General features: G+C 34.5%; 1 protein-coding gene across 12 annotated transcripts in view; it reads right to left on the bottom strand.

Annotated features, from left to right (window-relative positions):
* Positions 1–1,585: 1,585 nt before the first annotated feature.
* Positions 1,586–23,569, bottom strand: part of Yap1 (Yes1 associated transcriptional regulator) — a 117,463-nt gene continuing 95,479 nt past the window's right edge. For 6 of the 12 annotated variants that reach the window (XM_063256176.1, XM_063256175.1, XM_063256170.1 and 3 more), the window contains 4 exons: positions 22,339–22,386; positions 9,791–9,921; positions 5,857–5,969; positions 1,586–4,588 (listed from right to left, as the gene is read on the bottom strand). In XM_063256176.1, the coding sequence (XP_063112246.1) occupies positions 4,350–4,588; positions 5,857–5,969; positions 9,791–9,921; positions 22,339–22,386 (531 nt within the window). In that variant the 3' untranslated portion in view covers positions 1,586–4,349. The remainder of the gene's footprint in view (positions 4,589–5,856; positions 5,970–9,790; positions 9,922–22,338; positions 22,387–23,569) is intronic. The other 6 variants (XM_063256178.1, XM_063256177.1, XM_063256174.1 and 3 more) reach the window with 1 other exon arrangement.

Here is a 23,569-nt window from a genome sequence, read left to right on the forward strand (position 1 = left end):
AATGGCTTACTGGAAGTTTCTCGTTACTAAAATAGAGACCAAACGTCAGCAGTTTAAAGTGGAACATGGATGACACCTATGATAGGAACCCTGCCAGAGCCTTAAGTATTAGTATATGTAGCACCTCGGAGCCAAAGGTCCCTAGATGAAGAGGCACAATATTATACCCGAAAGGTACAGTTTTTCCTTTGGTGCTAGGGATTGCATCTAGGGTTTCAAGCACATAAGGTGCATGCTCTGTCACTCTATTATATCCCAAATCACAAGCTTTGGTTTTGAAATGGTATCTTTGATCACTGTATTTTGTACTAAATAAGAGAAACAATTTCAATCCCTCAAAACTAGTATTCTACCAATGTAAAGAAATTACATACAGCAAAACAAAAATTTTCAGATTTGCTTCAACAAAATTTATGTGTATCAATAATTGAAGACACACACCAGAGTATTTTCAAAGATAATCTATTTCTTATTAAAATCTATTTCTTATTCAAAGTTTTGCACTTCCACTTAAATTTATAAATCTTTTTAACAAAACATTATGTAATACTTTTCACTAAGTACTCTATGTTGAAAACCATGAGAGAATGAATAGAGAAATAAAACCAAAGGTAACTCCAAAACCCATGTCATGTAAATCTGTTTCCTCTGTACTGTTAACACGTAGTAAAGTCAATTAAGGATGAAGTGGATACAATTCTGCTTAGACACTGCTACTGATGAGGATGATATACCTGAAGAGTACACCTATGAAGTTCAAACTGTATCTATATTTTGTTTGAAATGCCACCCCTAACTTTAGGAAGTAAAACTAACTTTACATCTGCCTACCAATTGGTTCTATCACTTCACTTCTAGTTCTTATTCTACTGGGAAACTGGTAAGACAAAAGTTTTAAATTTTATCAACTGCTAAGAACAACAAGGAAGAGTTTAAGGAAAGAATATATTTGAACCACATAAACAAAAAGATATTACATAAGAAAAAATAATGTAACAATTTATGTAAGTACCTAACATAAGTATGCTCTTACAACTAAACAAAGGCAACATTGGTATTGTATCTATCTATCTATCTATATATATATATATATCTGACAAGTGTGCATTAAATCTCTCATATAAAACATTTAAATTGTGGAGAATACTTTTTCAAGATACAGGAAATAACTGTTAAGACAGGCACACTTACAATTCTTATAAAAACATGCTTGCAAAGATAAAGTTCATCTGAGTATTCGTTTCTCATGTATGAAAGCTACGAAATTGTTAATCATTGGATACTGCCTTTTGTTTTTGTATAAGTTTCAACACTGATTGGTATGAATTCTGACTTACAAAATTACTATTATTTTTCAGTGTCATGCTCCATAGAGAATACATCTATTTAACATGAGATCTTAAAACAGCAATATTATTTCTATTACAGTCACTTTCTTACTTTGTTTTTTAAGGCAATATGAAAACAAGTTATTACAACAAATAGTGCTTTGGGAGATCTGAAACTTCAAATCAATGTACTCCCCATTAATCATAACTAGATTTAAGAAGCCCTAACTGCAAAGAACACAAATGTAAAAAGCTGATAAATTTAAAGATTATAAAATTGGTTTATTGTAAAAGCAATTCAAGAATAACCAGTTAAAATCTTATCCCCATGCTACCCAATACAACCAAGAAGCATTAAAACACTTTTACATTAGGAAAAAGGACATAAAGCAAGAAAGACCACATTAAGGCTGTGATTCAAACTCAAAAGGAGAAAGGACTTTTAGGTCTCTTTCAGGTCAGTACAAAGGACATTACAAGATCAAAGCACTGTGTCAGGAACAGAGTGCTGCTACAACACTGAGGTATAAATTGAGCAATAAGTCCATGGGTAATGAAGATAATATATTCTTTGCTTAATGGGTGTGTTTAAGTGACTGAAATTTTAGGAACAACTGCCTTTAATGACAGCAAGATGCAAGACAAGTATTTACTAAGGAGACAGATGTTTATAGTTTTCTATCAAGGTCCCATTAACTCTGCACAACCCACACCCACCTTCCCACCCTCCTGTTAAACTAAAGCTACTCTGCTGGATATATAAGATGCGATCTTAATTTGTATCTTACTGGCAAACTGTAGACACTCTTAAGTAGCTTTGATCTTCTGCACATTAACAACCATCACAACATTCTGTATCACTCATGTGCTCAATTTTGTATTCTACGCAGAATTTCATTATTGTTCTAAAACTCAATACATCTGCACAGTGGCCATATCCCCCTAGACTTAATTTAAGAGAAAATCTTTTTGCTGTTTTTAAAACAAATTCTGTAGAGTCAATTAGGATGAATGATGAACTTATGAATCATTATATACAATACAGTGATTGCATTATTTTTGAGCACTGTAAGTATTTAAAATAAAACTTCTTTCTTCCACTTTTGTACTCTTCCAAACTGAAGTCAAAATAATTAGATTTTATAACTGGAAAAAAAAAAAAAAAACCCACCCAAATCCCAAAAACCCTATCTTCCCAAGCTGAGGCTTTTCATAGCAGCTTTAGCCAGGAAAAGAGAATTTGTCTGTTACAAACCCTTGAAAATAAGGGCTTATTTTAGAAGCACGGAAAGACCTTTAAATCATAGAGGGGCTAGCTGGTGCCACTATAATTCACAACCAACTACTACTTCATAGCTTATATTGAAGAGTTAATTCATACTCATTTTGTTCCTTTTAAAAAATACTCTTTGGAAGCCATTATTACTTCTGTAGACACATACTCTAGTTATATCTCTTCCTGTAAAAATAAAGGTATAATCATGATTATCTCTATCTTTGCTAAATTCAGCTACCAATATACATTTATGAATCTGATTGCTTCACCAGCTAACTCATGATCTTACAGTATTCTACATGCTACCTAGGGTCAATTTTTAGCATACAAAAGTAGGAGCAAGTCTTATAAAGTCTCATCTCAACCTACTAGTATTTATTGTGTTCATTACAAATCAGAACTAAAGCTTAGAATTTACTTCCAAAACTAAGGTAAAACTTTCAGAGCCAATAGAAGGAGAACCACTATAAAGCTTACTTCTGCCATGTACATTATAAAACTGCTCAGTATTTCTATCAATTCAAATGAGTCTAAGGGGAGATTAAGCCATTTCTTGTTTGCTCCTTTTCAATTCATCAGATAATATTTATCATGGGTCCAGAGAGTGTCAAGTACTCTTCTAGACACTATCCATAGTAATACCTTTTCTAGAATACTAAACTACCTCAAACATCTGTAGATTTCCCCAACCAGTATTAAACTACTTGTGAAATATAAACTACTAGCCATGTATTCTAAATGGATACTTTCAAAGCTACCACTTAAAAAATAAATTGGAAAGTAGGGAAGCCTAAAAAAGATACATTCTGCTATCACACTATTATAAACATTATAAGTGTGTGTGAATATATAGAAAAAGCAGGTAATCAAGATTTAAATAAGATGGCAAAAATCAGGAAATATAGGTTTTACTGAACTACAATAACTTCCTCAAGCTACAACTATAAACAGATTCACTAATATAATAATTTGCCTAGGTTCTGGAAAAAAAAAATTAAAACACTCCCCAAAAGAAATCAAACAAAAAAATAAAACACCCACAAAAATGTCCACCCAAACCTATACTAGAGTATGTGGCAATAATTAATATATTTCTATGGAAATTGACTCATGCCTTATAAGTTCCTAAAATAAAATCAAGGTCACTATGTGACTAATGATAGTAATAAGAAAAACAAAAACAAAAACAAAAACAAAACAAAACAAAAACCTACTGAAATAAAACAGTCTTCAGCCTTGGTTTAAGCTATCTCTTCAAATTAGCATTAAGTATGAAAATACCAGATACAACATTTTTGGCTTGTCAGACCAGAAGGCACGTCTGCCACTAGCCAAAGGCAGCTGAAGAAACAGCTACTTGAACAAACAAAATGTTGTGACATGAAGCATTCTGAATAGCGTACAATGAACAGCGAACATCTAATTGGGCAAAAGGAATGACATCCATCATCCAAACAGGCTCATTTCCCCCAGCCTCCAAAACAAACAGTAGTTATAGTAGCAAAAGAAACAAAAAAACATCTTTTTGATTCTTTAGGGCCAACTGTGAAAGAGGTCAGCAATATATTAACAGCAGCAATGGACAAGGAAGAGCAAAATAATGGATGAGAGAATCTTGCTGGACGTTTGTTCATCTTTTTCTGTATTAGCCAGAAAAATTTTACGGGCTTATTTGGAAATTTCAGGTATACATGTCTTATCTCCTTAGATCCTTCACAGATTTAGATTCAGTCTACCTGAGGGGTCTATAACCATGTAAGAAAGCTTTCTTTATCTAGCTTGGTGGCAGCCAAAACAGACTCCATGTCATTAAGGATGTCAGAACTCAAAGCTTCTTGCAGACTGGGCATCAGCTCCTCTCCTTCTATGTTCATTCCATCTCCTTCCAGTGTTCCAAGGTCCACATTGGTTCCAGGAATGGCTTCAAGGTAGTCTGGGAATCGGTTCTGCTGTGAGGGCAGAGTGCTTTGGTTGATAGTATCACCTATTTGGGACAGATAGAGGACAAGGTAATTTTTTGAAAACCTAACATCAGAGCAGCATCATATGAGCATACAGACATGGAAAGATAAAGAAAGCATCCCTGACTCATATGGACTGATACTCAGAACCTGTTTTAGAAAACAATGCACAGATAATCAAACAACAATGTTAAATTTACTTTAACACTGCTTAGATATTCAATGTACAGCCTGCTTATTGTGTGAGGCAATGAAGTGAGTTGTGGAAAAAAAATTTCTCAAAAAAGCATATGCAGCAGGGGAAAAATGAGCCTCATACAACAGTAACACTACACTATTGACTTGCAAATATATACTACCACAATAACATTACATGTTTCATAAATGGTATAGACTTTTCTCTTATATATACTTCAGAGAACACTAAAATAAAATATTCTAATCACAGAGCTTCGCATTTACAATAACAAAACAAGCTGGCTAGAAATCCTTGAATAAATCTATCTAACCTTGTTTCTAGATTTCCAAAACTGGCTACAGAATCTTTTTGTATACTATATTAACATTTCTCAGAACAAGAGAATATGTGTTCAGAAAAACTAACTTTTTAATAAGGGTTTGGAGAACATTTTAGTAAGGATTTGGGGAAGAAACAAAGATGTGAGGAGTAAAGATAAGTTGAAGTGTCTTCTAAGAATGATTTAAATTCTCAGTGAACAGAGGAACAGTGGAAGTATCACTGTCACGAGCTGGATAAGCACAGAGACAAAAGACTTGTCAACCATTTTCAGAAGACAAGTCGTCAGCTATAGACCTAGATAGCCAAAAAGTTGCCTGCCAATTTCTATGTGGACAGTTGTCAAACCCAGGGGATCATCACCAAGCCTTTCCCACCAGTTTCCTGAGCCTTGTAACACCTAAATTTAACCAAAAATCCTTAGAAGAAAAGAATGGGGCAGACAATGTCTCACATGGAAATTAAGAATACAAATGAAAGTTAAGAACATGAACCTACAATGAAAAAAGGAGATAAAGAACTCAATTATCTTGCCAATTCACATGTTAAAATGTTATCAGTTTTATCCAAATAGAACATAACTAACCCATGATATGTAAAAACTAGGAAAAGACTTAAATTACAAATCACTATATAGAAAACAAAGAAGTTTCAATTTGTACTGAAGTTTACATAATTTCAAATCGTTTTCTTCTGATTAACCTTTGCTTCCAATATGTTGGTGGTAATATGTGACTGAATGTCAGGTTTCTAAGAGGAATTAAAAATACTAACCTGTATCCATTTCATCGACACTGTTTAGGAAGTCATCTGGAGTCCGAGGAACACTGTAACTGCTCATGCTTAGCCCACTGTCTGTACTTTCATCTCGAGAGTGATAGGTGCCACTACAACAACAATAACCGCAACAAAAGTTAAAGACCAGTGCTGGAGTGGGGAGGGAAGGGTTATAAAAAGATGTGCAATGCATATGCAACAACTCCCCATAACGAATGTAATCATTAGGTACTGCAAACTCATACTGATAAAAACTAAAATTAAAAATGAACAATAAAGACTTCAATAATAAAAAAAATGCTAAAAAATTTAAATCAATTCAAGGAAAAATAAGTATCTGCTGAGTATTAAGATTCTTTAAAAGGATTAGTAAAATTCTTAGCCTGCATTGCCTAAAACAAGTATTCTCCTTCTGGGCTCTACACAGCCCTGAACTATGAAATAAAATAGACAAGTTAATCCTACTTCAAGCTGGCAGCTCTAAGGGGCCAAGAGCACTCCAAGGTTTTTTATTTTGTGGCAGTGACAGAAAAATGACAAATCCAGTTAGTTTCCCCAGTTGACAAGAAGTTGTCTGCACAGGTACTCTCTCTGGATATCATCGGTGGGTGGGGTAAGAATGAGCAGTAGTATGGGGTTTAACAAGCTCCACTTATACCTTGTTGATTCCAATGTCTCACTGCCCAGATGATGGTAGCCCTGGCAGAGGTCAAACCTAAGTTCCTGATGGGCAGTCAGACAGGCCTGTACCAGATTCTTATTGTAATTCCTAGCTTTTGTACAGAGAACTTAAGCCAAAGAAGAACCAACCCAAAATAAAGAACCAGAATTTCTTTTTGGACTGGGCCAAAACAGATGAGTCACTGCCACTGAGATAAGAATGCCTGCAGCTTGATTTCCTTGCTTCTGTTGCTGTGGGGATGAGAACCCAGAATCCTCAGCCATACAGTTCCATTTGTAGGAAAGATCGACAAAACCAGACACTTTGTAAAAAGAAAAACATAAACCAATCCAGATTTCTGCTTTAGGCTAAGTAAAATCCCAGATTTAAATATAGCTGCAATAAATATCCTGAGAACAGTACTTCACAAATAAAATACCTTCCTCAAAGTACAAAGACATTAGCTGACATTGAGTATAAAACTGAATTTTACAAAAATCTTGGGCAATTATTTTTCTTAATGGTTTCTGACTGAACTTTAACTTTCCCTATATCACAGATGTTTAAGCAACTGTTAAACTTATAACAAAAGTTTAAGGACAACAACAAACATAAGCTTTAAAAACAAGCTTTAATTGTTCCAGATTAAAAGTTGAGTGTTCCAGTTTTCCTTTGTGAATTGTTCAATGCATTTGCCTTGTCTTCCCATGCCCTTCACTGCATATGTAACATGAGTTTACCATAAGCTTCTGCCAGATTTAGGCAAGATTCAAAAGGTTTATATACATCCAAGAAAGCACAAACTTGTGTCAGAGACCATGTGTACATCACACAGCCATGCATTAAATGCCTCAGGAAGTGGTTTGTTTCTATTTTCAAGTGTCCTGAGCTGGAAAGCAGGCCTTGACCAAATCATCTCTCTCTGCTCACTGCTTTCCAGCACAGAACACACATTAGACATCTAAGTTCATTACAGAGAAGCTGAATGTACAGTTGTGCAGAGTTTGGTCCACAGGAGATTCACAGGACATTCCTGAGGAGCATTTACAGTACCATTTTCCTGCCTAGGAATTATTCCCTCCAGATACCTACAGCTCCTGCAGGGCCCACTCACTCAGCAAGCATTCAGAGTATCTGCTACTTGATCACAGAGGCCAACAACAACAAACTACAAATGGTACTTTTAAAGAAGCTCACAACTCTGGTGAGGAAAGTGAACAAATACACCAATAAGTTATATACAGGTCTGCAGGAATTATATGTGTAAAAGGGAAAGGTTTCATAGAAGGGGAATCTGAGCTGATCTTGAAGGGTCTCAGAACAGAGGGAAGTAAAGGAACATTGCATCGATAAAGAGTTAATTCCCTGCGAAGTTAGGGGAACAAAAATGCTCATAACCTAAGGAGTAAGTGTAAGTCAACTGGTTAAGTCAAAAAGAAATTATCAAGAGTACTTTTTAAGCAAAAAATATGCCACAGTTACATGTATGCTTTAGAAACTGGGAGTACTAACAGAAATTAACTGCACAAGCTGCTCCTCCAAACAGTAAATTGACTATTTGCTACACTCTGATCTTACCCAAAAAAGCCTAACTAGTTCAGCTCTTGTTAAAAGTTTTAATAAAGAATTTGCACAAACGATTGGCAAAAGGATACTTAGCCTATTTTAAAAAGTTTAACTTCATCCTGAATCCACACAGGCCTTCATTAAAAAGGGTTTACCCTGATTTGAAATGTTCCTTGAGAAGGGAAAACAAAACAAAACAAAGTTTCACACCCATGGTTGTTCCTTATAAGCTACAGTTACCTTCAGAATTACAAGTTTATATAAATACTCTCAGTTGTAGGCCAAACTTTTAAGTATTGTGTGCACATGTCTGTCAGAAGATTAAATACAAACTTAAAATATATTTGGGAAGACTTTCAAAATAAACATTCGAAGTAGGGCACCAGTACAAGACTGGGAGACCAATAGGACACACATTCCATTGTTCTAAATATTTTTAACAGGATAAAATATTTGTTTTTCTTAGAATCATTAAGTTTTAGTTTAACTGGAAAGAAATAAAAAGGTGACACAATAGCCTTTCTAAATCAAAGTATGCTCTAAAAAATATGTTGCTTAGAAATTGGTTAAGCGGTGGCGGGGGGGGGGATCAAAACCACAAAGTATTCCATATTTTGAATGGATATTTTATAACCTAGAAGAGTGAATTTTAATCAGTATTAGATGGCTTTCAAAGCCATAAATACTGTATTTCAGACTACAATTGTCAACATAGCAGTTTACATGTAGTCTGTATGAAACCCAACTGTGATAACTTACTAAGAAGCATCCTAAGCTATGTTATTTTCAAATACTGCCAATAATTTTGATGAATTTATGAAAAAGGCACAACTTTGTATTTCATCTCCCTGAACTACAGCCCATAAGAAAACATGAGGCCTTATAGTCAGGCCTCTTATGCTGAATGGTTATGTGGAAAATTTATGCCAATGATTTTAAAATGAAATAATAAGGCTTACGATACAGTTTATTTGCTTTAACAAAAAGTTTTTCACATGTTTTCACGATTGATTTTAAGTAACAGTTAGTCAACAGTACAGGCAGAAGCAAATACGTTGTGACCAAATAAGTACCCCCTCTGCAAGTCTAAATAACTCATTTTCTCTTATAAGAGATGGCTTTTAATTCTCAACTTTTATTGTACTTGCCATTTATGGAGACATTCTAGTTTTTTTGACCCCAAATCTATTTTATTTCAAGAAGAAGAGAAAAAGGAGGAGGAATGAAGAAAAGAAAAGAAGCAAAGAATGAAAAAAGGGAAAGAAAGAAAGAAAAGAAAAGAAAAGAAAAGAAAAGAAAAGAAAAGAAAAGAAAAGAAAAGAAAAGAAAACTAAGTTTCCAAACACATCAAATCAGGGGGCAACAACAATACATACATTTAGCATTATCATCCCCAAATCATTCACCCAGACCACAAGCCATCTGCTTTTGTCCCAACAATACCAGCACAACCTTTTTCTTCACTGAGCTCAGAGAAACCCGATATCTTTTTTAATAATATACACACATTGTTACTTTCAGCTTCTTGCACTAGTGAAACAATATGATGTTTACATATGCATGTCGTATTTATGGAGAGATTCATTTAGAGCTATGGTTTCTGAATCATACAAATATTCAAAACAGCCTATGACAAACTATTGAGAAGAATAATCTCACAGCCATGAACTTTTTGAGATATTGGTCAGTAGCATTCTCACCCACCTGTTAAGAAAGGGATCTGAACTATTGGTCGTCATTGTTCGTAATTCCTGAGACATGCCGGGAGAAGACACTGGATTTTGAGTCCCACTATCCTGCTCCAGGGTGGGCAACTGGCTACGGAGCGCTAATTCCTTAAATAAACAACAAATACAAAGTGAATCAATCTATGAATTAACAAATTTATCGTCAGATTTAAAAAATAAAATGCACATTAGAGTTAAGTAAATACAAAGTTTAAGTATTAACATTTAGTTTAAGCATTAACATTTACTTTAAAGTTAATACATCTCCCAATCAGAATCAAATTCTTCTTTTTGAGACAGGGTCTCGCTATGCAGTTCAGGCTGGCCTTGACCTCACTTTGTAGTCTAGGCTGGTCTCGAACTTGCAATGACCTTCTTGCCTCAGTCTCCCAAGTGCTGAGATTACAGGTATGCATCATCACACCTGCCTTCTTCTATAGATTTCAAGTAACTGAAAATTATATTAATTGGAAGTCTGTGTAGTTTATTAAGCCAAAAATATACATATTTTGCTAGTTTTACTTTGTTATTTTCCTTACTCTGTCATATAGTCCTAAGTTCTCTCTTGGAATAAAATGGCAAGTATAGTCTTGATAATTTACTGTAAGACACCAACCTTTCCCTCCATCCCCAAAACTGTGTTGTACTTTGTTATCAAGTGTCTCACTTCAATTTCAGGTTTTTGTATCTTGAGTTGAACACAGTATGTTTTATCATCTAGCAGGGACAAAAGAGGAAAAAAAGGGGGACCAGAAGTAAAAATATGAACCCAAAGTTCCTTCACCATAATCATGTTTAAAATGTTTCAAGGGTACCCAACAATTGCTCGGGAGATTTCTACCTAGAAATGTGAGTAAGTTATGGGGCTGCTACTTTGATGATTTTCCTGCTACTTTGATGATGTTCCTCAGTGTGCATTCAGCCAGAGCCTCTACAATGGTTCCTATCACTCTGGAAAACCCTAACACCTTTACTACTACTGTGTCCTTATTCTTTACTTTTCATCTGTTTATTGCTCACTACTCTGGTAAGAATTTTCACTGTGCCTATCAGTTTCTTCTCCCTACACTTTTTTGGTTTGATCTCAAATCAGCCTTTTAAAAAAAATCACAAAGCACACTGGCCCGGCACACTTCCCTGTCCTAAGCCAGGACTGCTCCCTGCTGTACAGTCTCACCATCTCCACCTGACTCACTACCACGTTCACCACAGCATCCCAGTGTGGAGATAACCTCCTAGCTCTTTCCTGCCATTCCAAAAATTCAATGTCTCTCACGCAAAACCTGCTATTTTTGTTCAGATTTATGTTCTTCTGGACATTCCACCTCTTAAAAATAGGATTTCTTCACTGGAATGAGAGAATTCAAAGGTCTGTGAATTTGGATGAGGGAAAAAAGTTAAGAATTTAACTTTGTTAAATTTTACCTGAATTTTCATCAATAGAACAGAATGTAGATGGTGCAAATACCTTAAAACACCATACATATTCACTGTGATTGCACCATTAGTTAAGACATGCTTTCAGATAATGTCATTCATACACTGATTAAGAAGTACATGTCAAAATTTTTTATTTAGTATTCTGAAAAAGGTACCAATAACATTCCTTTTCTCCAAAATGTTATATATTTTATTCTCTCTATATATTTTTAAAAGCTTGAAATTCTAAGAATGGTTCCACAGTCCCCTTGCCCTAACAAAGTAAAGTGCTTTTCTTAAGTTATTGCATCTTACATATGAGAGAATTCTGGAACTTGGACCAGGGCCTCCTGTCATTGAACATACGTGTATGTGTTACGCCTCCAAACACGGTTTGGTATACCTTCTAGACTCCAAAGGTCTCCATTTACATCTATCTCCATCACTCTATATATACAGTTGCCAAGATCTTATTACTTGAAACCAAACTAACTGTAAAATCTTAAATCATGTTCAGGCCAATCATGTCTCATTTTCATGAACAGCATCTATCTTCTCAGAACTGTCAACACCAAGTACAAACTCGTCATAAACCAAAGCTGAAATTGCTGAATATCAAACAGTAATGATGTTGACCACTTCATTAATACATTTTAATTATTAACTTCTTCAGTCACATCCTACCAACGGGCTCAGAAATTCTCTCCCACAAATTTCATGACTTTGTTTTCTACTTCCTTTATGACTCTTTTCTAGTTAACCTTCCAAACTCAGAAGCTCCCAGACTCTTCTCTTTACTATTTTATTCTTTTAGTTTGCCTCTGATTTCTTTTCTTTTCCTTATTTCTTTTCTCTTTTTCTTTTTCCTTCTCTACAAAACTGAACTCATAATTGATCATCTGAAACACATACCGTATCTTTCAGATTCCTGATATACATACCATATAATTCTATCTCAGCCCCATCAAACTGCAACCTGAATTAATGCTAAAATGTGCCTGCCTCATTTTGATACTGAGACTGCTGAGAAATTTGGGGTGATGGAGAGCATACAACTATTCAGAGTGGAATCATTACAAATTAATGGTCTTTGGCATTGGGTGGGGCCCTGAGGAGAACTCACTGACTTTTGGAATGATGGTTCTTCTCATGTCATTAAGGTCCAATAATCCAAAGATGGCTCAGTGGAGCTCCTAAGTCAAATTTATTCCCATTTCCTACCCATGTTAAACTAAGGACAGAGATCTTTATGTACAATCTGTAACCCTGACAGTCCCTGCCACCTCTTCCTGCTCCCTTCAAAGGTATCTTCATCCACACTCATCTTTGTAACTTTTTCTGGTCTCAGACAGTAAATTTAAGAACAATTTACTTTCTTAGTGCTTGCAGAGATGCTATCCTTTTCTCTATTCTCTACTTTTGAGCATTTCCATTTTCATCTTACAAAGTTATGAGAAATGACTTTAGAACAAAGCAAGTACATTTACTAACCTATAAATCATTACTGACTTAAGTGAACTGACTATAGTTAAACTCTGTTTTTGCTACCTTAATTTTGGCACTATACTTGTTTAAAGCTTTTTTTTGAGGCAGGGGGATAGTCTCACTTTGTTGTCTATGCTGGCCTTAAACATAGTGCTCTCATCTCAGCCTCTTGAGTAGCTAGGATACAGGTGTGTGCAAGTGCACCCAGTTTTAATCTTTACTTTTTGCTTGATTTAACTACTAAACATACACTGTCAAGAGATACTGCAGAACCACCTATTCCAATTCACAGAAGAAAAGCAACTTAAGAGTGTGAATAAGAAGGCAAACTATTCCAAGTTAACTAAGGAGATACTCAAGCTCCAGCAGGACTATAGAAACATCTCCACCAGTAGGGGAGAGAACTAGGCCTCACCAGGAGGTGATCTCCACTTGGAAACCAGCACATGTACAGGACAGCCACATCCACGCCTCTCTCTGTGAGTCAGTGCCATTTGCAGACAGCAGCAGGGCCTAGGCTTTACCAGGAAGTGATCCCGGCCTCGAAATCTTTTTTGAGCTAGGTTTTATTCATGTTAAATCTGATGGCATGAAAAGCTACTTAAAAGATAGCAAGACATATCATGGTAGTCATTTTGGATTTACTATTGGCTTGTTTTGAAGTCCTTTATTGCATTGATTGTTTTGTTTTTACTGTTTCTGTTCTATACTGTTCTGTTCAATTTTTACTATGTCTAAAGATTTCTGCAGCTATTTTGAGGACAACAAGAGGCATTATGGCTAACTGTTGCTGATTGCATAAGGTTTTGAAGTCCTGTATCACTTATACTAGTTTATCTTGATTAATTTTATTTTCCTTGGTTTTATTCTCTTTAAAATTTTTTAAAATGCAAAAAAAAAAAAAAAGAAAGAAAGAAAGAAAGAAAAGAGAAGAGAAAAAAGAAACATCTTGACCAAAGATTCATACAGACTGGATTTGAGAGAATAAAAAAAAATTGCTCCTTTGTTGGTGGTGATAGGTATTAGCAACAAATCTGATGATAAAATATTATAGATATCACACTCAAGGCATTAATGTTCAGCTGACATTTGAAACATCTCATGACTATAATAAACACATCATTGCTTACACACTCTCATCAACTTCTTAACAGTTTTCCTAAGATTTGAGTAACAAAGTTGCATATGTTATACACTGATTACATGTGTACACTTCTGAAACTCCTACTACAATAATCATTTCTTAAATGTTTTCCTCCTGCTTTTTATCCCCTCTGCTCCCGTCCTTAAAAACTAATTGTGTTTTTTTGTCACTAAAGATTAGATGGTGTTTTGTATTATTAAAGTTTTCTGTAAATGGAATTACATAGCTTGTTCCTTTCTACTTAGCAATTATTCTGATGTTATTTCATGTTATAGTTCATTCCTTTATATCACTTTGTACCATAAAAATATACAATTGATTAATTACTTGCTGAAAAGATATTTTAGTTATTTCTAAACTTCAGTTTTGTGTAGAACTGTGTTCATTTCTTTTCGATACCCTAAGAATTTAAAAACCTAGAACTACTGTTAAAGTGTTTTCAAACTTCTGATTACCCATTCCCTTTCCCTTTATTATTTTTCTAAATGATAAGCATCAATTTTGTCTGAAGCTAAAATACATATTATCTTAATGTTTTCTGTTTTGGTTTGGTTTTTTAAAAGACAGGGTCTCCTTATGTTGCCAAGGATGGCCTCGAACTTTCAATCTCCTGCTTCAGCTTTGGAAAGTTAGGTCTGCAGGTGTGTGTCACACTGCACCTGGCTTTTCAAGTCTTGGCAAGGGATGCTGGGAATCAAATCTAGGGCTTTGTACATGCTAGGAAAGTTCTCTCTACCACTAAGCTAAAGATTACCAAATGTGACACAGATTATCAAAGATTTACACACTCAATGGGAAAAGTCACTACGTTTTTGTATTACAGAAGAAAATGAGCCTAAAAATACTTACTTTATTTAAAAAAAGTCAAATCTAGAAGAACCATCTGACCTTTGAAATACAGAACAGAAGCATGATTAAGTTTTGGCTGTATTTCCTGTAACTTGCTTATTTCCCCATTTTTTGAAAGACTTTCAAACTATACTAACTACCTTTGGGAAAAGAGCGGTTTAACAAACTTGTATTTTTAAATCAGTATTCTAATTTTAGATACTGTGTTAATGATAAAATAATCCAAAAACTTCTTAGAGTTACTTCATGTAATTTTAAACATGAAACATTTCAACTAAAATCAGTTTTGTTTTAGACAATCCAATTATCTCCTAAAGTTTAAGACAGCTATACTAGTTGAGCTATACTCAACTACAAAATAGGTTTTCTTATTCATACAAAATATTTTGATAAAACTATGTTTTAAGATCAGCAGCAAAAGGTCTAAACTGTTATAAAACATTCAGTATTTTATATGTATAGTTCTTAGCTTTATGTAGTAACTCACTTTCACATTGTATTACTTGACTAAGAATACAATGAATTATAAAGCTTATTCACAAGGAATCTGACAATTCATCTGTTCTTCACTATAAACAGGACAGTTTATAGGAGAATTCATTTAAAAATTATTTCTCATGTCATTCCCACTGTTTCTTCAAAATCTAAGTAAAATCTGAAGTAGGATACATCCCCAAATTACCATTCCATGTTTAAAATCTGCCTTCTTAAATATTTACCCAAGTTTGGTGTGGCGGCATACACTTGTAATTCCAGAACTAGAGGCTGAGGCAGATTGCAAATTCAAGCATAGCCTAGACAACCGAGCTGAACACTTTGAGACTCTGTCTCAAAAATAGACAGATGATGTAGCTCTGTGTAAAGGCCCTGGTTCAATCCCAGTACCGCAAAACTCTGAACAAATTAAAACAGACAACAGTTAGCCAATTATGGAATTTTGTTTTGCTTTGTTTTTTACTGTTTGGACAATTTCTAAAGGATCAAAATATCTATATATATTTATTTATTTATTTTTTGCTTCAAAAATGCACACATGGGGGCTGGGGATTTAGCTCAGTGGCATAAGCACCTGCCTTGCAAGTGTGCGGTCATGAGTTCAATCCCTGGTACCGATAAAAATGAAAAAGACAAAAAAAAAAAAAAAAAAATGCACACATGGACTTAGAAATAGTTATGAGACTTAATACAGTAATCCTTAAGATTCGGAAAAGTAATGGTGATTAGTACAATTGTTTTCAAATTCAGCGTACATGGATGTGAGTGTACATTTAACGAGGAAGAAGAGGTTACTACTGTTCTTATCCTCTAATAATTCCAAAGACATACATGAGCTAAAAAGGGACGATCTGGGGATAACGGGGTACACCTATAATCCCAGCACTGGTGGGGGGCTGAGACAGGAGGATTGCTGTGAGTTTGAGGATAGTCTGCACTACATAGTAACACCCTGCCTAAAAAACCAAAACCAAAAACAAAAACAAAAAATGGAAGACAGGGGCCAAGGATTTAGCTTAAGTTGAGTAAGACCCTGCTTGGAAAACACAAGGTCATGAGTTCAAATCCCCAGTAGCAAAAACAAAACAAAACAAAACAAAAAAACAAAAAACGGGGAGTGGGGTGGGGAGAAAAAGTTGGCCTGTTTTTCTACACACAGAGATATAATTTTCCTCCCACATTTTAAAAAGCTTCTCTACATAGCAACTATAAATATATATTTTTTTTGTCTTTTTCCTTTTTATTGATACCAGGGATTGAACTCACGACTGAGTGCTTGCAAGGCAGGCCCTTATGCCGCTGAGCTAAATCCCCAGGCCCATAGCAACTATAATTTAAAAGTCTTTCAAAGAGAACACAATGTAACAAAGTATGCTCATTGCATATGAAAATATTAACAAGAATTAATAACTGGGGAAGGGACTGTCAAGTCAACCTTAACTACTTCCTTAAAAACATTTTTATTTTTAGTAAACATCAAGCTATTTGAGAATCTATATTTATCAAGGGATAATACATGGCACACAAGTGAAGTAGATGATAACCAATTTAAGGAAGATTATCTTAGAAAATTTGAAAGCCAAATTTAGAAATGGAGAATAACTTCAGAAATATATAGCTTGTCAACAGTTTGTCTTACAATTTATGTCAGTACTAAAAATATGAGAATAGAGATTTCTTCCAGCTATTCAAGATAGGGTCCTGCCATACCACATTTTTCAAGACAGCGTTCTTTCTTTCAAGATGACAGAAAACAGAAAGACAGCTATGTGGAAATGGGAAGGGGATCTCTGAATGGGGAAAAATGGAAGGGAGGCAAAATAAAAAGGATTTAAATGTGATATGTATATGCAACAACTCCTCACAATGAATATATTCACTATATACCACAAACATATGTCAACCAAAAAATTAACAAGGTTTTTGTAATTAATAAAGTTATGTAAACATCTGGCTAATGCTTAAAAGTCTACATGCTTGTTTGAATTTCTGGTGCTGAAGAATGAACCCAGAGCCTCAGGCATGCCAGGCAAACACTCCCACTGAGCTATACACCTGGGCCCTGCTTCTTAGTGTTCTTACGTCATTTATCATATTAGCTTGCGCTTCAGGATAAAAAAAAATTTTTTTAATTGAAAAAAGTATACATGTATAGATTTCAAACAATCAGATGAACTGTGAAAAGTAACTAACATTCAAAACATGAATTGCAGTTTGGTGTTTCCAGCATTATTGAGAGTCAACACTGTTCCTAAAGATTTCTGGAATTAGAACTTTTATAATTATCTCTCAAAGTAATAATGTTACTATACCATCAGTCAAATAACAAGGACAAGCAAATTTTAATTAATAAAACAAAATAACCTATTGGGATACACAAAGAATAAAGATTAATCTTCCCTGTCTCATTTTACACAAAAAATTTTTAACATAACAATCAAAAATAAAATATATTCATGGAGAAATACTCAAGTGAGTTTAGATTTATTTTAAATAAAGACTTCAAAAGGGAGAGAGAATGTTGAAAAAAGTATTAAAAAGATTCTGAAAATAGCTTTTTTGGCATAAGCTAAAATGAAACACAGTTTAAATAGAAAAAGGAAAAAAAAACTCCAATTCTTTGCGAACTCTAAATTCAAGGGGAAAATGATGTTTGGCAGTTGTTTTTACATAGCTCTGAACAGTAGCACTACTTTGCTCTATTTGACACCTGAATCTCTTCACTACTGAGGGACAATGATGCAGCCCAAAATCCTCAACAGTAATACTGAGTTCAATCATTCATTAAACCAGTCAGTAATGACCACAATACCTACTTTTTAGTGCCCCTAAGAATGGCAACTTCATAATATTCAGAAGCTGTCAAATACTGATACAGTAATTTCTATTAAGAGAGAAACAATTTACACAGAAAGAAAAACAAGTTTGTATCATACCTTTGACCATCTAAAATTGAATTCCATTGGCTGCCTTAGATATATGTACTATTTTTATTTTGTGCCTAATTTCAAGACTTACGATGAGGACACTTGGGATGCAGTTCTGATCTAGGCTTACAAGAGAAAGTGGAGAACCTTATTTGGGAAGCGTCAAGGGAGATAGTAAAGGTTCTTGCTAGTGGGAGAGCTGCTTACCGAGAATCACTAAGAGAGGACTACTGACACACACCACGAGCCAAGCTGTACAGGTTAGACCTGATCTTTTGGTACAGTAGAAGGCAATACTAAATATTAAACACTGTTCTTCAACACAAGAAAGCAAAATCATTCACACTCAAGAGTGACTATCTTCAACCTTCAAAGAATTGGAGTTTCTCTCCAACTAACAGGCTGGAAATGTGTTCCTAAACCCACTCCAAAGGTTTCTCCAATTTATAGAGTTTGGATGTGTAAGAAAAGACATGACTAGGAAATTAAGCATGAAATGTTCACTGTCACAAAGATATTTATAGTTTCAAAGTTACTTTTGAGAACAGAAGTTGTTTTTGATATATAAAAATCATGAATTAAAATCTTAAGCTTTTATAAGAACAAATCCCAAAATTCTATAAACACATTGTAAAAAAAGTAATGAATTTCCACATTTACCTAAGAAGATACATTAAATGTCTAGGATTTTTCCTCTTTGTCCTGGGGATTGAACTAAACCATCTGCACTAAACTAAAATGCTCAATCCTTTAAAATTTTTTTTTTTTTTTTGTCTTTTTCCTTTTTATCGGTACCAGGAATCAAACTCACGACTGCCTGCTTGCCAAGCAGGCGCTTATGCCACTAAGCTAAATCCCCAGCACCTTATCCTTTAAAATTTTTAAAAATTTTATTTATTTTAAATTTTATTTTGTCTTACACTGCACTAGAACTTGTAAACCTCCTCCCACAGCTTCTTAGCATACTGGGATTACAGGTGTGCTACCACACAAGGTTTAAAGCTTTCTTTATTTTTCAGTTTTACTTTTAAGTTGCATCTCAGGATTGTTCAGGAATCTCATTCATACTGTATATGGTATAAATGATTACACAATCCCACAACAAATTTATTAATCTTACCACAGTATTTAACAGTTTTAATTCAAAATCATTTTGAAATTGGTATGTTCCCACATTCCACCATATATGAGGTCTATAAATAAAATAACAGCTTTGATAAAAGTGGCTGCTTATTAACTCAACTGTACTAAACTTCTCCTGGAAAGATTCAAAAAACAAAAATTTGGAAAACAGTGCCTGGTATTCAAATATCAAGTTATGCCTTTACACATTTTGTTCTTTTAGACCGGAAGGTGTTTTAAGATTATCCTTGAAAATCCTATTTAAAGTTTTCAATAAATGAATAAATGAGTGAATGAATGAATCAATCAACGCTTTCCTGACACTGCTAGGACTCAGAAAACAACATCCTAAAGCATGTTGCTTTGGCATGCAGAGCATTAAGGGTTTTAGAAACAAGTCTCCCACTCTCTCCTGACCTTTTTCTTACTTTCCCTTTCTCCACAAAGGTAGAGCAGAGCAAAGAGGATTCCTTTTCCTCATGGTGAGCCATAACAAATAGAACCCCTTACCCAAAAAACAAACCATAAATCTAGAAATATTAATTCTAACCTAAACCCTGCTTTTCTATAAGTGGCTACAAAGAAATTCTCTCTGACCTATCTTTATCTTGTCTGTTAGATCTTAAGAACTCAGTTCCGAATGAGGTGCTCTATAGAGCAAAAGAAGGGATCCCACTCTATATGCGGGGCATGGGAAGTGGGGTGGGGGGAGATACTACCCTGAGAACCAGATGAATCTGTCAGGTATTGCTGGGTTTCCATACCATCTAACGTTAGGTCATACTATTTTGTCCAATCAGATTCTACACGCTGCCCATTTTTCATTACGCTTAAAGCTCAGCTTAATAATTTCGTTTCTGGGGACGTTTGAGTTTTCATTTCTGAAGATTCCCAGATCACAAAATTTTAATCACATTTATTATGCTTTTCTTTTGTTACTGTTTTTTCTTATAGGGATGTCAGCCGTGATACTTAAGATGGTTGGGGAAAGTTGTCACACTTTTCTATCCTACGAAATCTACCTTAAGATACCATAGAAAACACACACAATAAGAAAAACACATACAGCTTCTTTAAATACCACCAGATTCCATGAACGCAAACTACTTCAAATTTAATATTACATTGAAAGTTCATACTTTGAACAGCATTTTCACAACCATATCAACTGAGTATGTTGACAATTAAAACTTGCTGAGCATATAGGTCAGTGGTAGAACACTTATCTAGCATGTCCTAACCCTGGCTTCAATCCCCAGCACCACAAAGCAAAATAAAAGTTACACAACAAATCGGTATTTTAACCTCCACCATACGCAACATGAATTTTAAAAAATGTTATCTCTCACTTGGTATGGTGGTGCACACCTATAATCCCATGGGAGGCTGAGGGAAGATGATCATAAATTTTAGCCTGGCACAGGCAACTTAGCAAACCTGGCCTCAAAATTTTACAAAAATTAATAAAGAGGGTGTAAGGATTTAGCTCGGTAATAAAGCACATGCACAAGCCCTTGGTACTGCAAACAACGTAAAGCAAAACAAAACAATAACAACAACAACAACAAGAAGCACAGGATTTTTACTCTAAGTTAACAAATCTGCAAATTTACTATGTTAAAATTTTATTACTTATAAGCTTCATCTTTTTCATCTTTGGGAGGTGCTGGGCTAGGGAATGAACCAAAGGCCTTGCACATGCTGAATTCACATTCTACTAATAAGCCACAACTCTGGCTTCATCTTTTCTATAGTTTTATTATTTTAAAAAAAACTTCCTGGTGATAGTTTTAATGATAGCAATTATTTTCAAATGCTAGATAATCTAAAAAGATTTATCTGCAAATTTAAGGTGTAAGATCTGAATGGGATGAAGATGATATTTTAACTTCTATCTTTGGCTTGCAGGACCTTGAATTCAAATCTCACTGGAATTAATTTCTGCTTCTAGATTAGTTTTCATTTATCATTAATAATTGCCTCCTTTGAGATATAATTGAGAAAAAAAGCAAAGAAAAAATGTCTTAAACTCCAATATTATGTTGCTCTTCTTAGTCAAATGGGTATTACTACCCCTCATTACAATATCTATGTTCTACTTTAGTGAAAATAACTCGAGTTACTTCCTTACATGGTTTTTTGATGAAACAGATGCAATCATAAGACACATAAAAAAGCTTCTTACAAAGCAAACTGATCTTTGAAGATTACATTGAACTTTATTAGCATGGTGTACCAATGGACAAATCGAATTCTGCCAAATTCCACTGATCAATTATAAAGCAATGCTCTTACTTAGTTTACAGTGGAAACAGCTACACAGAATATAAAGTGCTCTATGATTACATCTAGCTATCCAAGAAAAGAACAATTTCTTGAAATCTTTGCTCCCTATTTTTTTGTATCTTTTGGACTCTACAGATAGTTTTTTTTAAAAAAAAATCTTTAAGAATGCAATTCTTATGAGTCATACAGGAGAATCTGTGTTAGAAAGGAAAAATGGCCACAATCTTTCCATCTGTAACAAATGCCTTTACAACCCATGCTCTCTGGTATTTATCTGAGAAAAATGCCATCAAGAAACCTGAAACACCATCCAAGTGGAACTTTCCCTCTTCTGAGTTTTGGTAGTCTTCTTTTGGATTGCCCAATAGAAACAATTTCCTCAGTCTCATGACTCTGAGAAAGATTTCCAAAATTAGTCTACCCAAGTAAATAATCTGTACTATCTTTTTGCTACTGTTCAATTTATTAATTTCTTTATAACATTAAAAATGTTAAACTATACACATAAAAATTAAGACACACTTTGACACTGACAGGATGTACAGTTGAGACACTTCAAATATGGAGTAAAAAGACCTCCACACTGTCAAACTGAATACTAAAAACTCTGGGAGGAGTGGAAAGGGAGGAGACAGTGCAGATTCTATAGGACGAGTAATGTTAAGTGTCTTGGTAGAAAGATGACTCAAAGTTATACTCTGGCTAATCTTCAGTGAAGACAGGATCTTGGAATACAAGTTTCTTGCTTTCCTAATGTATTTTTTTTCCCAAATGCTAAAACATCACATAAGAGCCTACCTGACATTTTGGAGAATTTGCTGTGCTGGGATTGATATTCCGCATTGCCTAAGAGTAAAAAATAAGATGGATAAAAATTACTTTAAGCCACATGGTTTGGCTATGTAGGCTGAGTTACAAATTGTATCCAGACATATCACCATAGCACAGAATTCCCAAGCTACCCAAGAAGCAGCAGACTGAGGAAGACAAAAGCCAATGGAGTCACCATGTAACAAAACTGAAACCTCAGCAGTGAGGATAGGACAGCATAGAACTAAAAATTTGGTAACAGTCAGGTAGGTTCTTTGCATCTAAGTATTAGATGAAATAAGTAACATTTTGATGTCTCACTGATAAGAAATACTGTCAAGGGGAGAAGTTCAGAGGAAGCCAAACAATTTAAGGTGTACTGAAATTACATTGACTGCTAAAACAAAAACAAAAGCAAAAATTCTTAAAACTAGATGATTAGTATGAAATAGAGCAGACCTGTCACTTCAATATAAAAGACAACACAATAGGCAATAAAGAAGAAACAAAGAGGTTACCTTTAAAGAAAGTGAAGCTATTCTGTCCAGGACCCATCACCCAGAGTAAGAATGAGAATAAGATTTAGAAAAATTCTTTAGAATGAAGAGTTTTACAAGTAGCAGCATTTTGCCCACCAAAAACAAACAAATGAAAACTAAACAAGCTGATCCATGGTATAGAACAAATTTTAAATCACTTTAAAAACATCAAGACCTTAATGTTGCCAATTAAATAACTTTTCTTCTTAAGGTTTCTTGATTTGGGTAGTTTTGAAATTGAGTCCTGAATTTTCTTAAATCAACTTAGTCACAACAAAATGAAAGGCAAACAATGAAAACAGGTCTGTATAAACATATTTTTAAATGCTTTATTTTTTTCTAGTAGCCACATAACTAAATTACTGATGGTGCTTTCTTATTCTGACAATAGTTTTATCTAAGTAAAAAATACCTTTCCTCTTCATTTGTTAGAAAGTCAGTCAGATGTACAATAAACTGTAATAACTATGCTGCCACTTTCCATCTTCTTTATTCAGATGAAGAACCCTCTCTTTCATGTATCCTGGCATCACAGGCTAACACACATCTCCTCCACCAGAGCTGACATCACCCACACTAGAATTACACTGACAGTGCACAAACAATTTGAAGGTGAGCCTGTTTGAGATTCCATGAATGTATTTAATGTTCATATTCCAAATCAGAGTTAAAAGACATTA

Source organism: Cavia porcellus, unplaced genomic scaffold, assembly GCF_034190915.1.
Source record: "Cavia porcellus strain 051 isolate PalLab524CR breed Dunkin Hartley unplaced genomic scaffold, mCavPor4.1 scaffold_9, whole genome shotgun sequence".
In the NCBI taxonomy this organism is placed as follows: domain Eukaryota; kingdom Metazoa; phylum Chordata; class Mammalia; order Rodentia; family Caviidae; genus Cavia; species Cavia porcellus.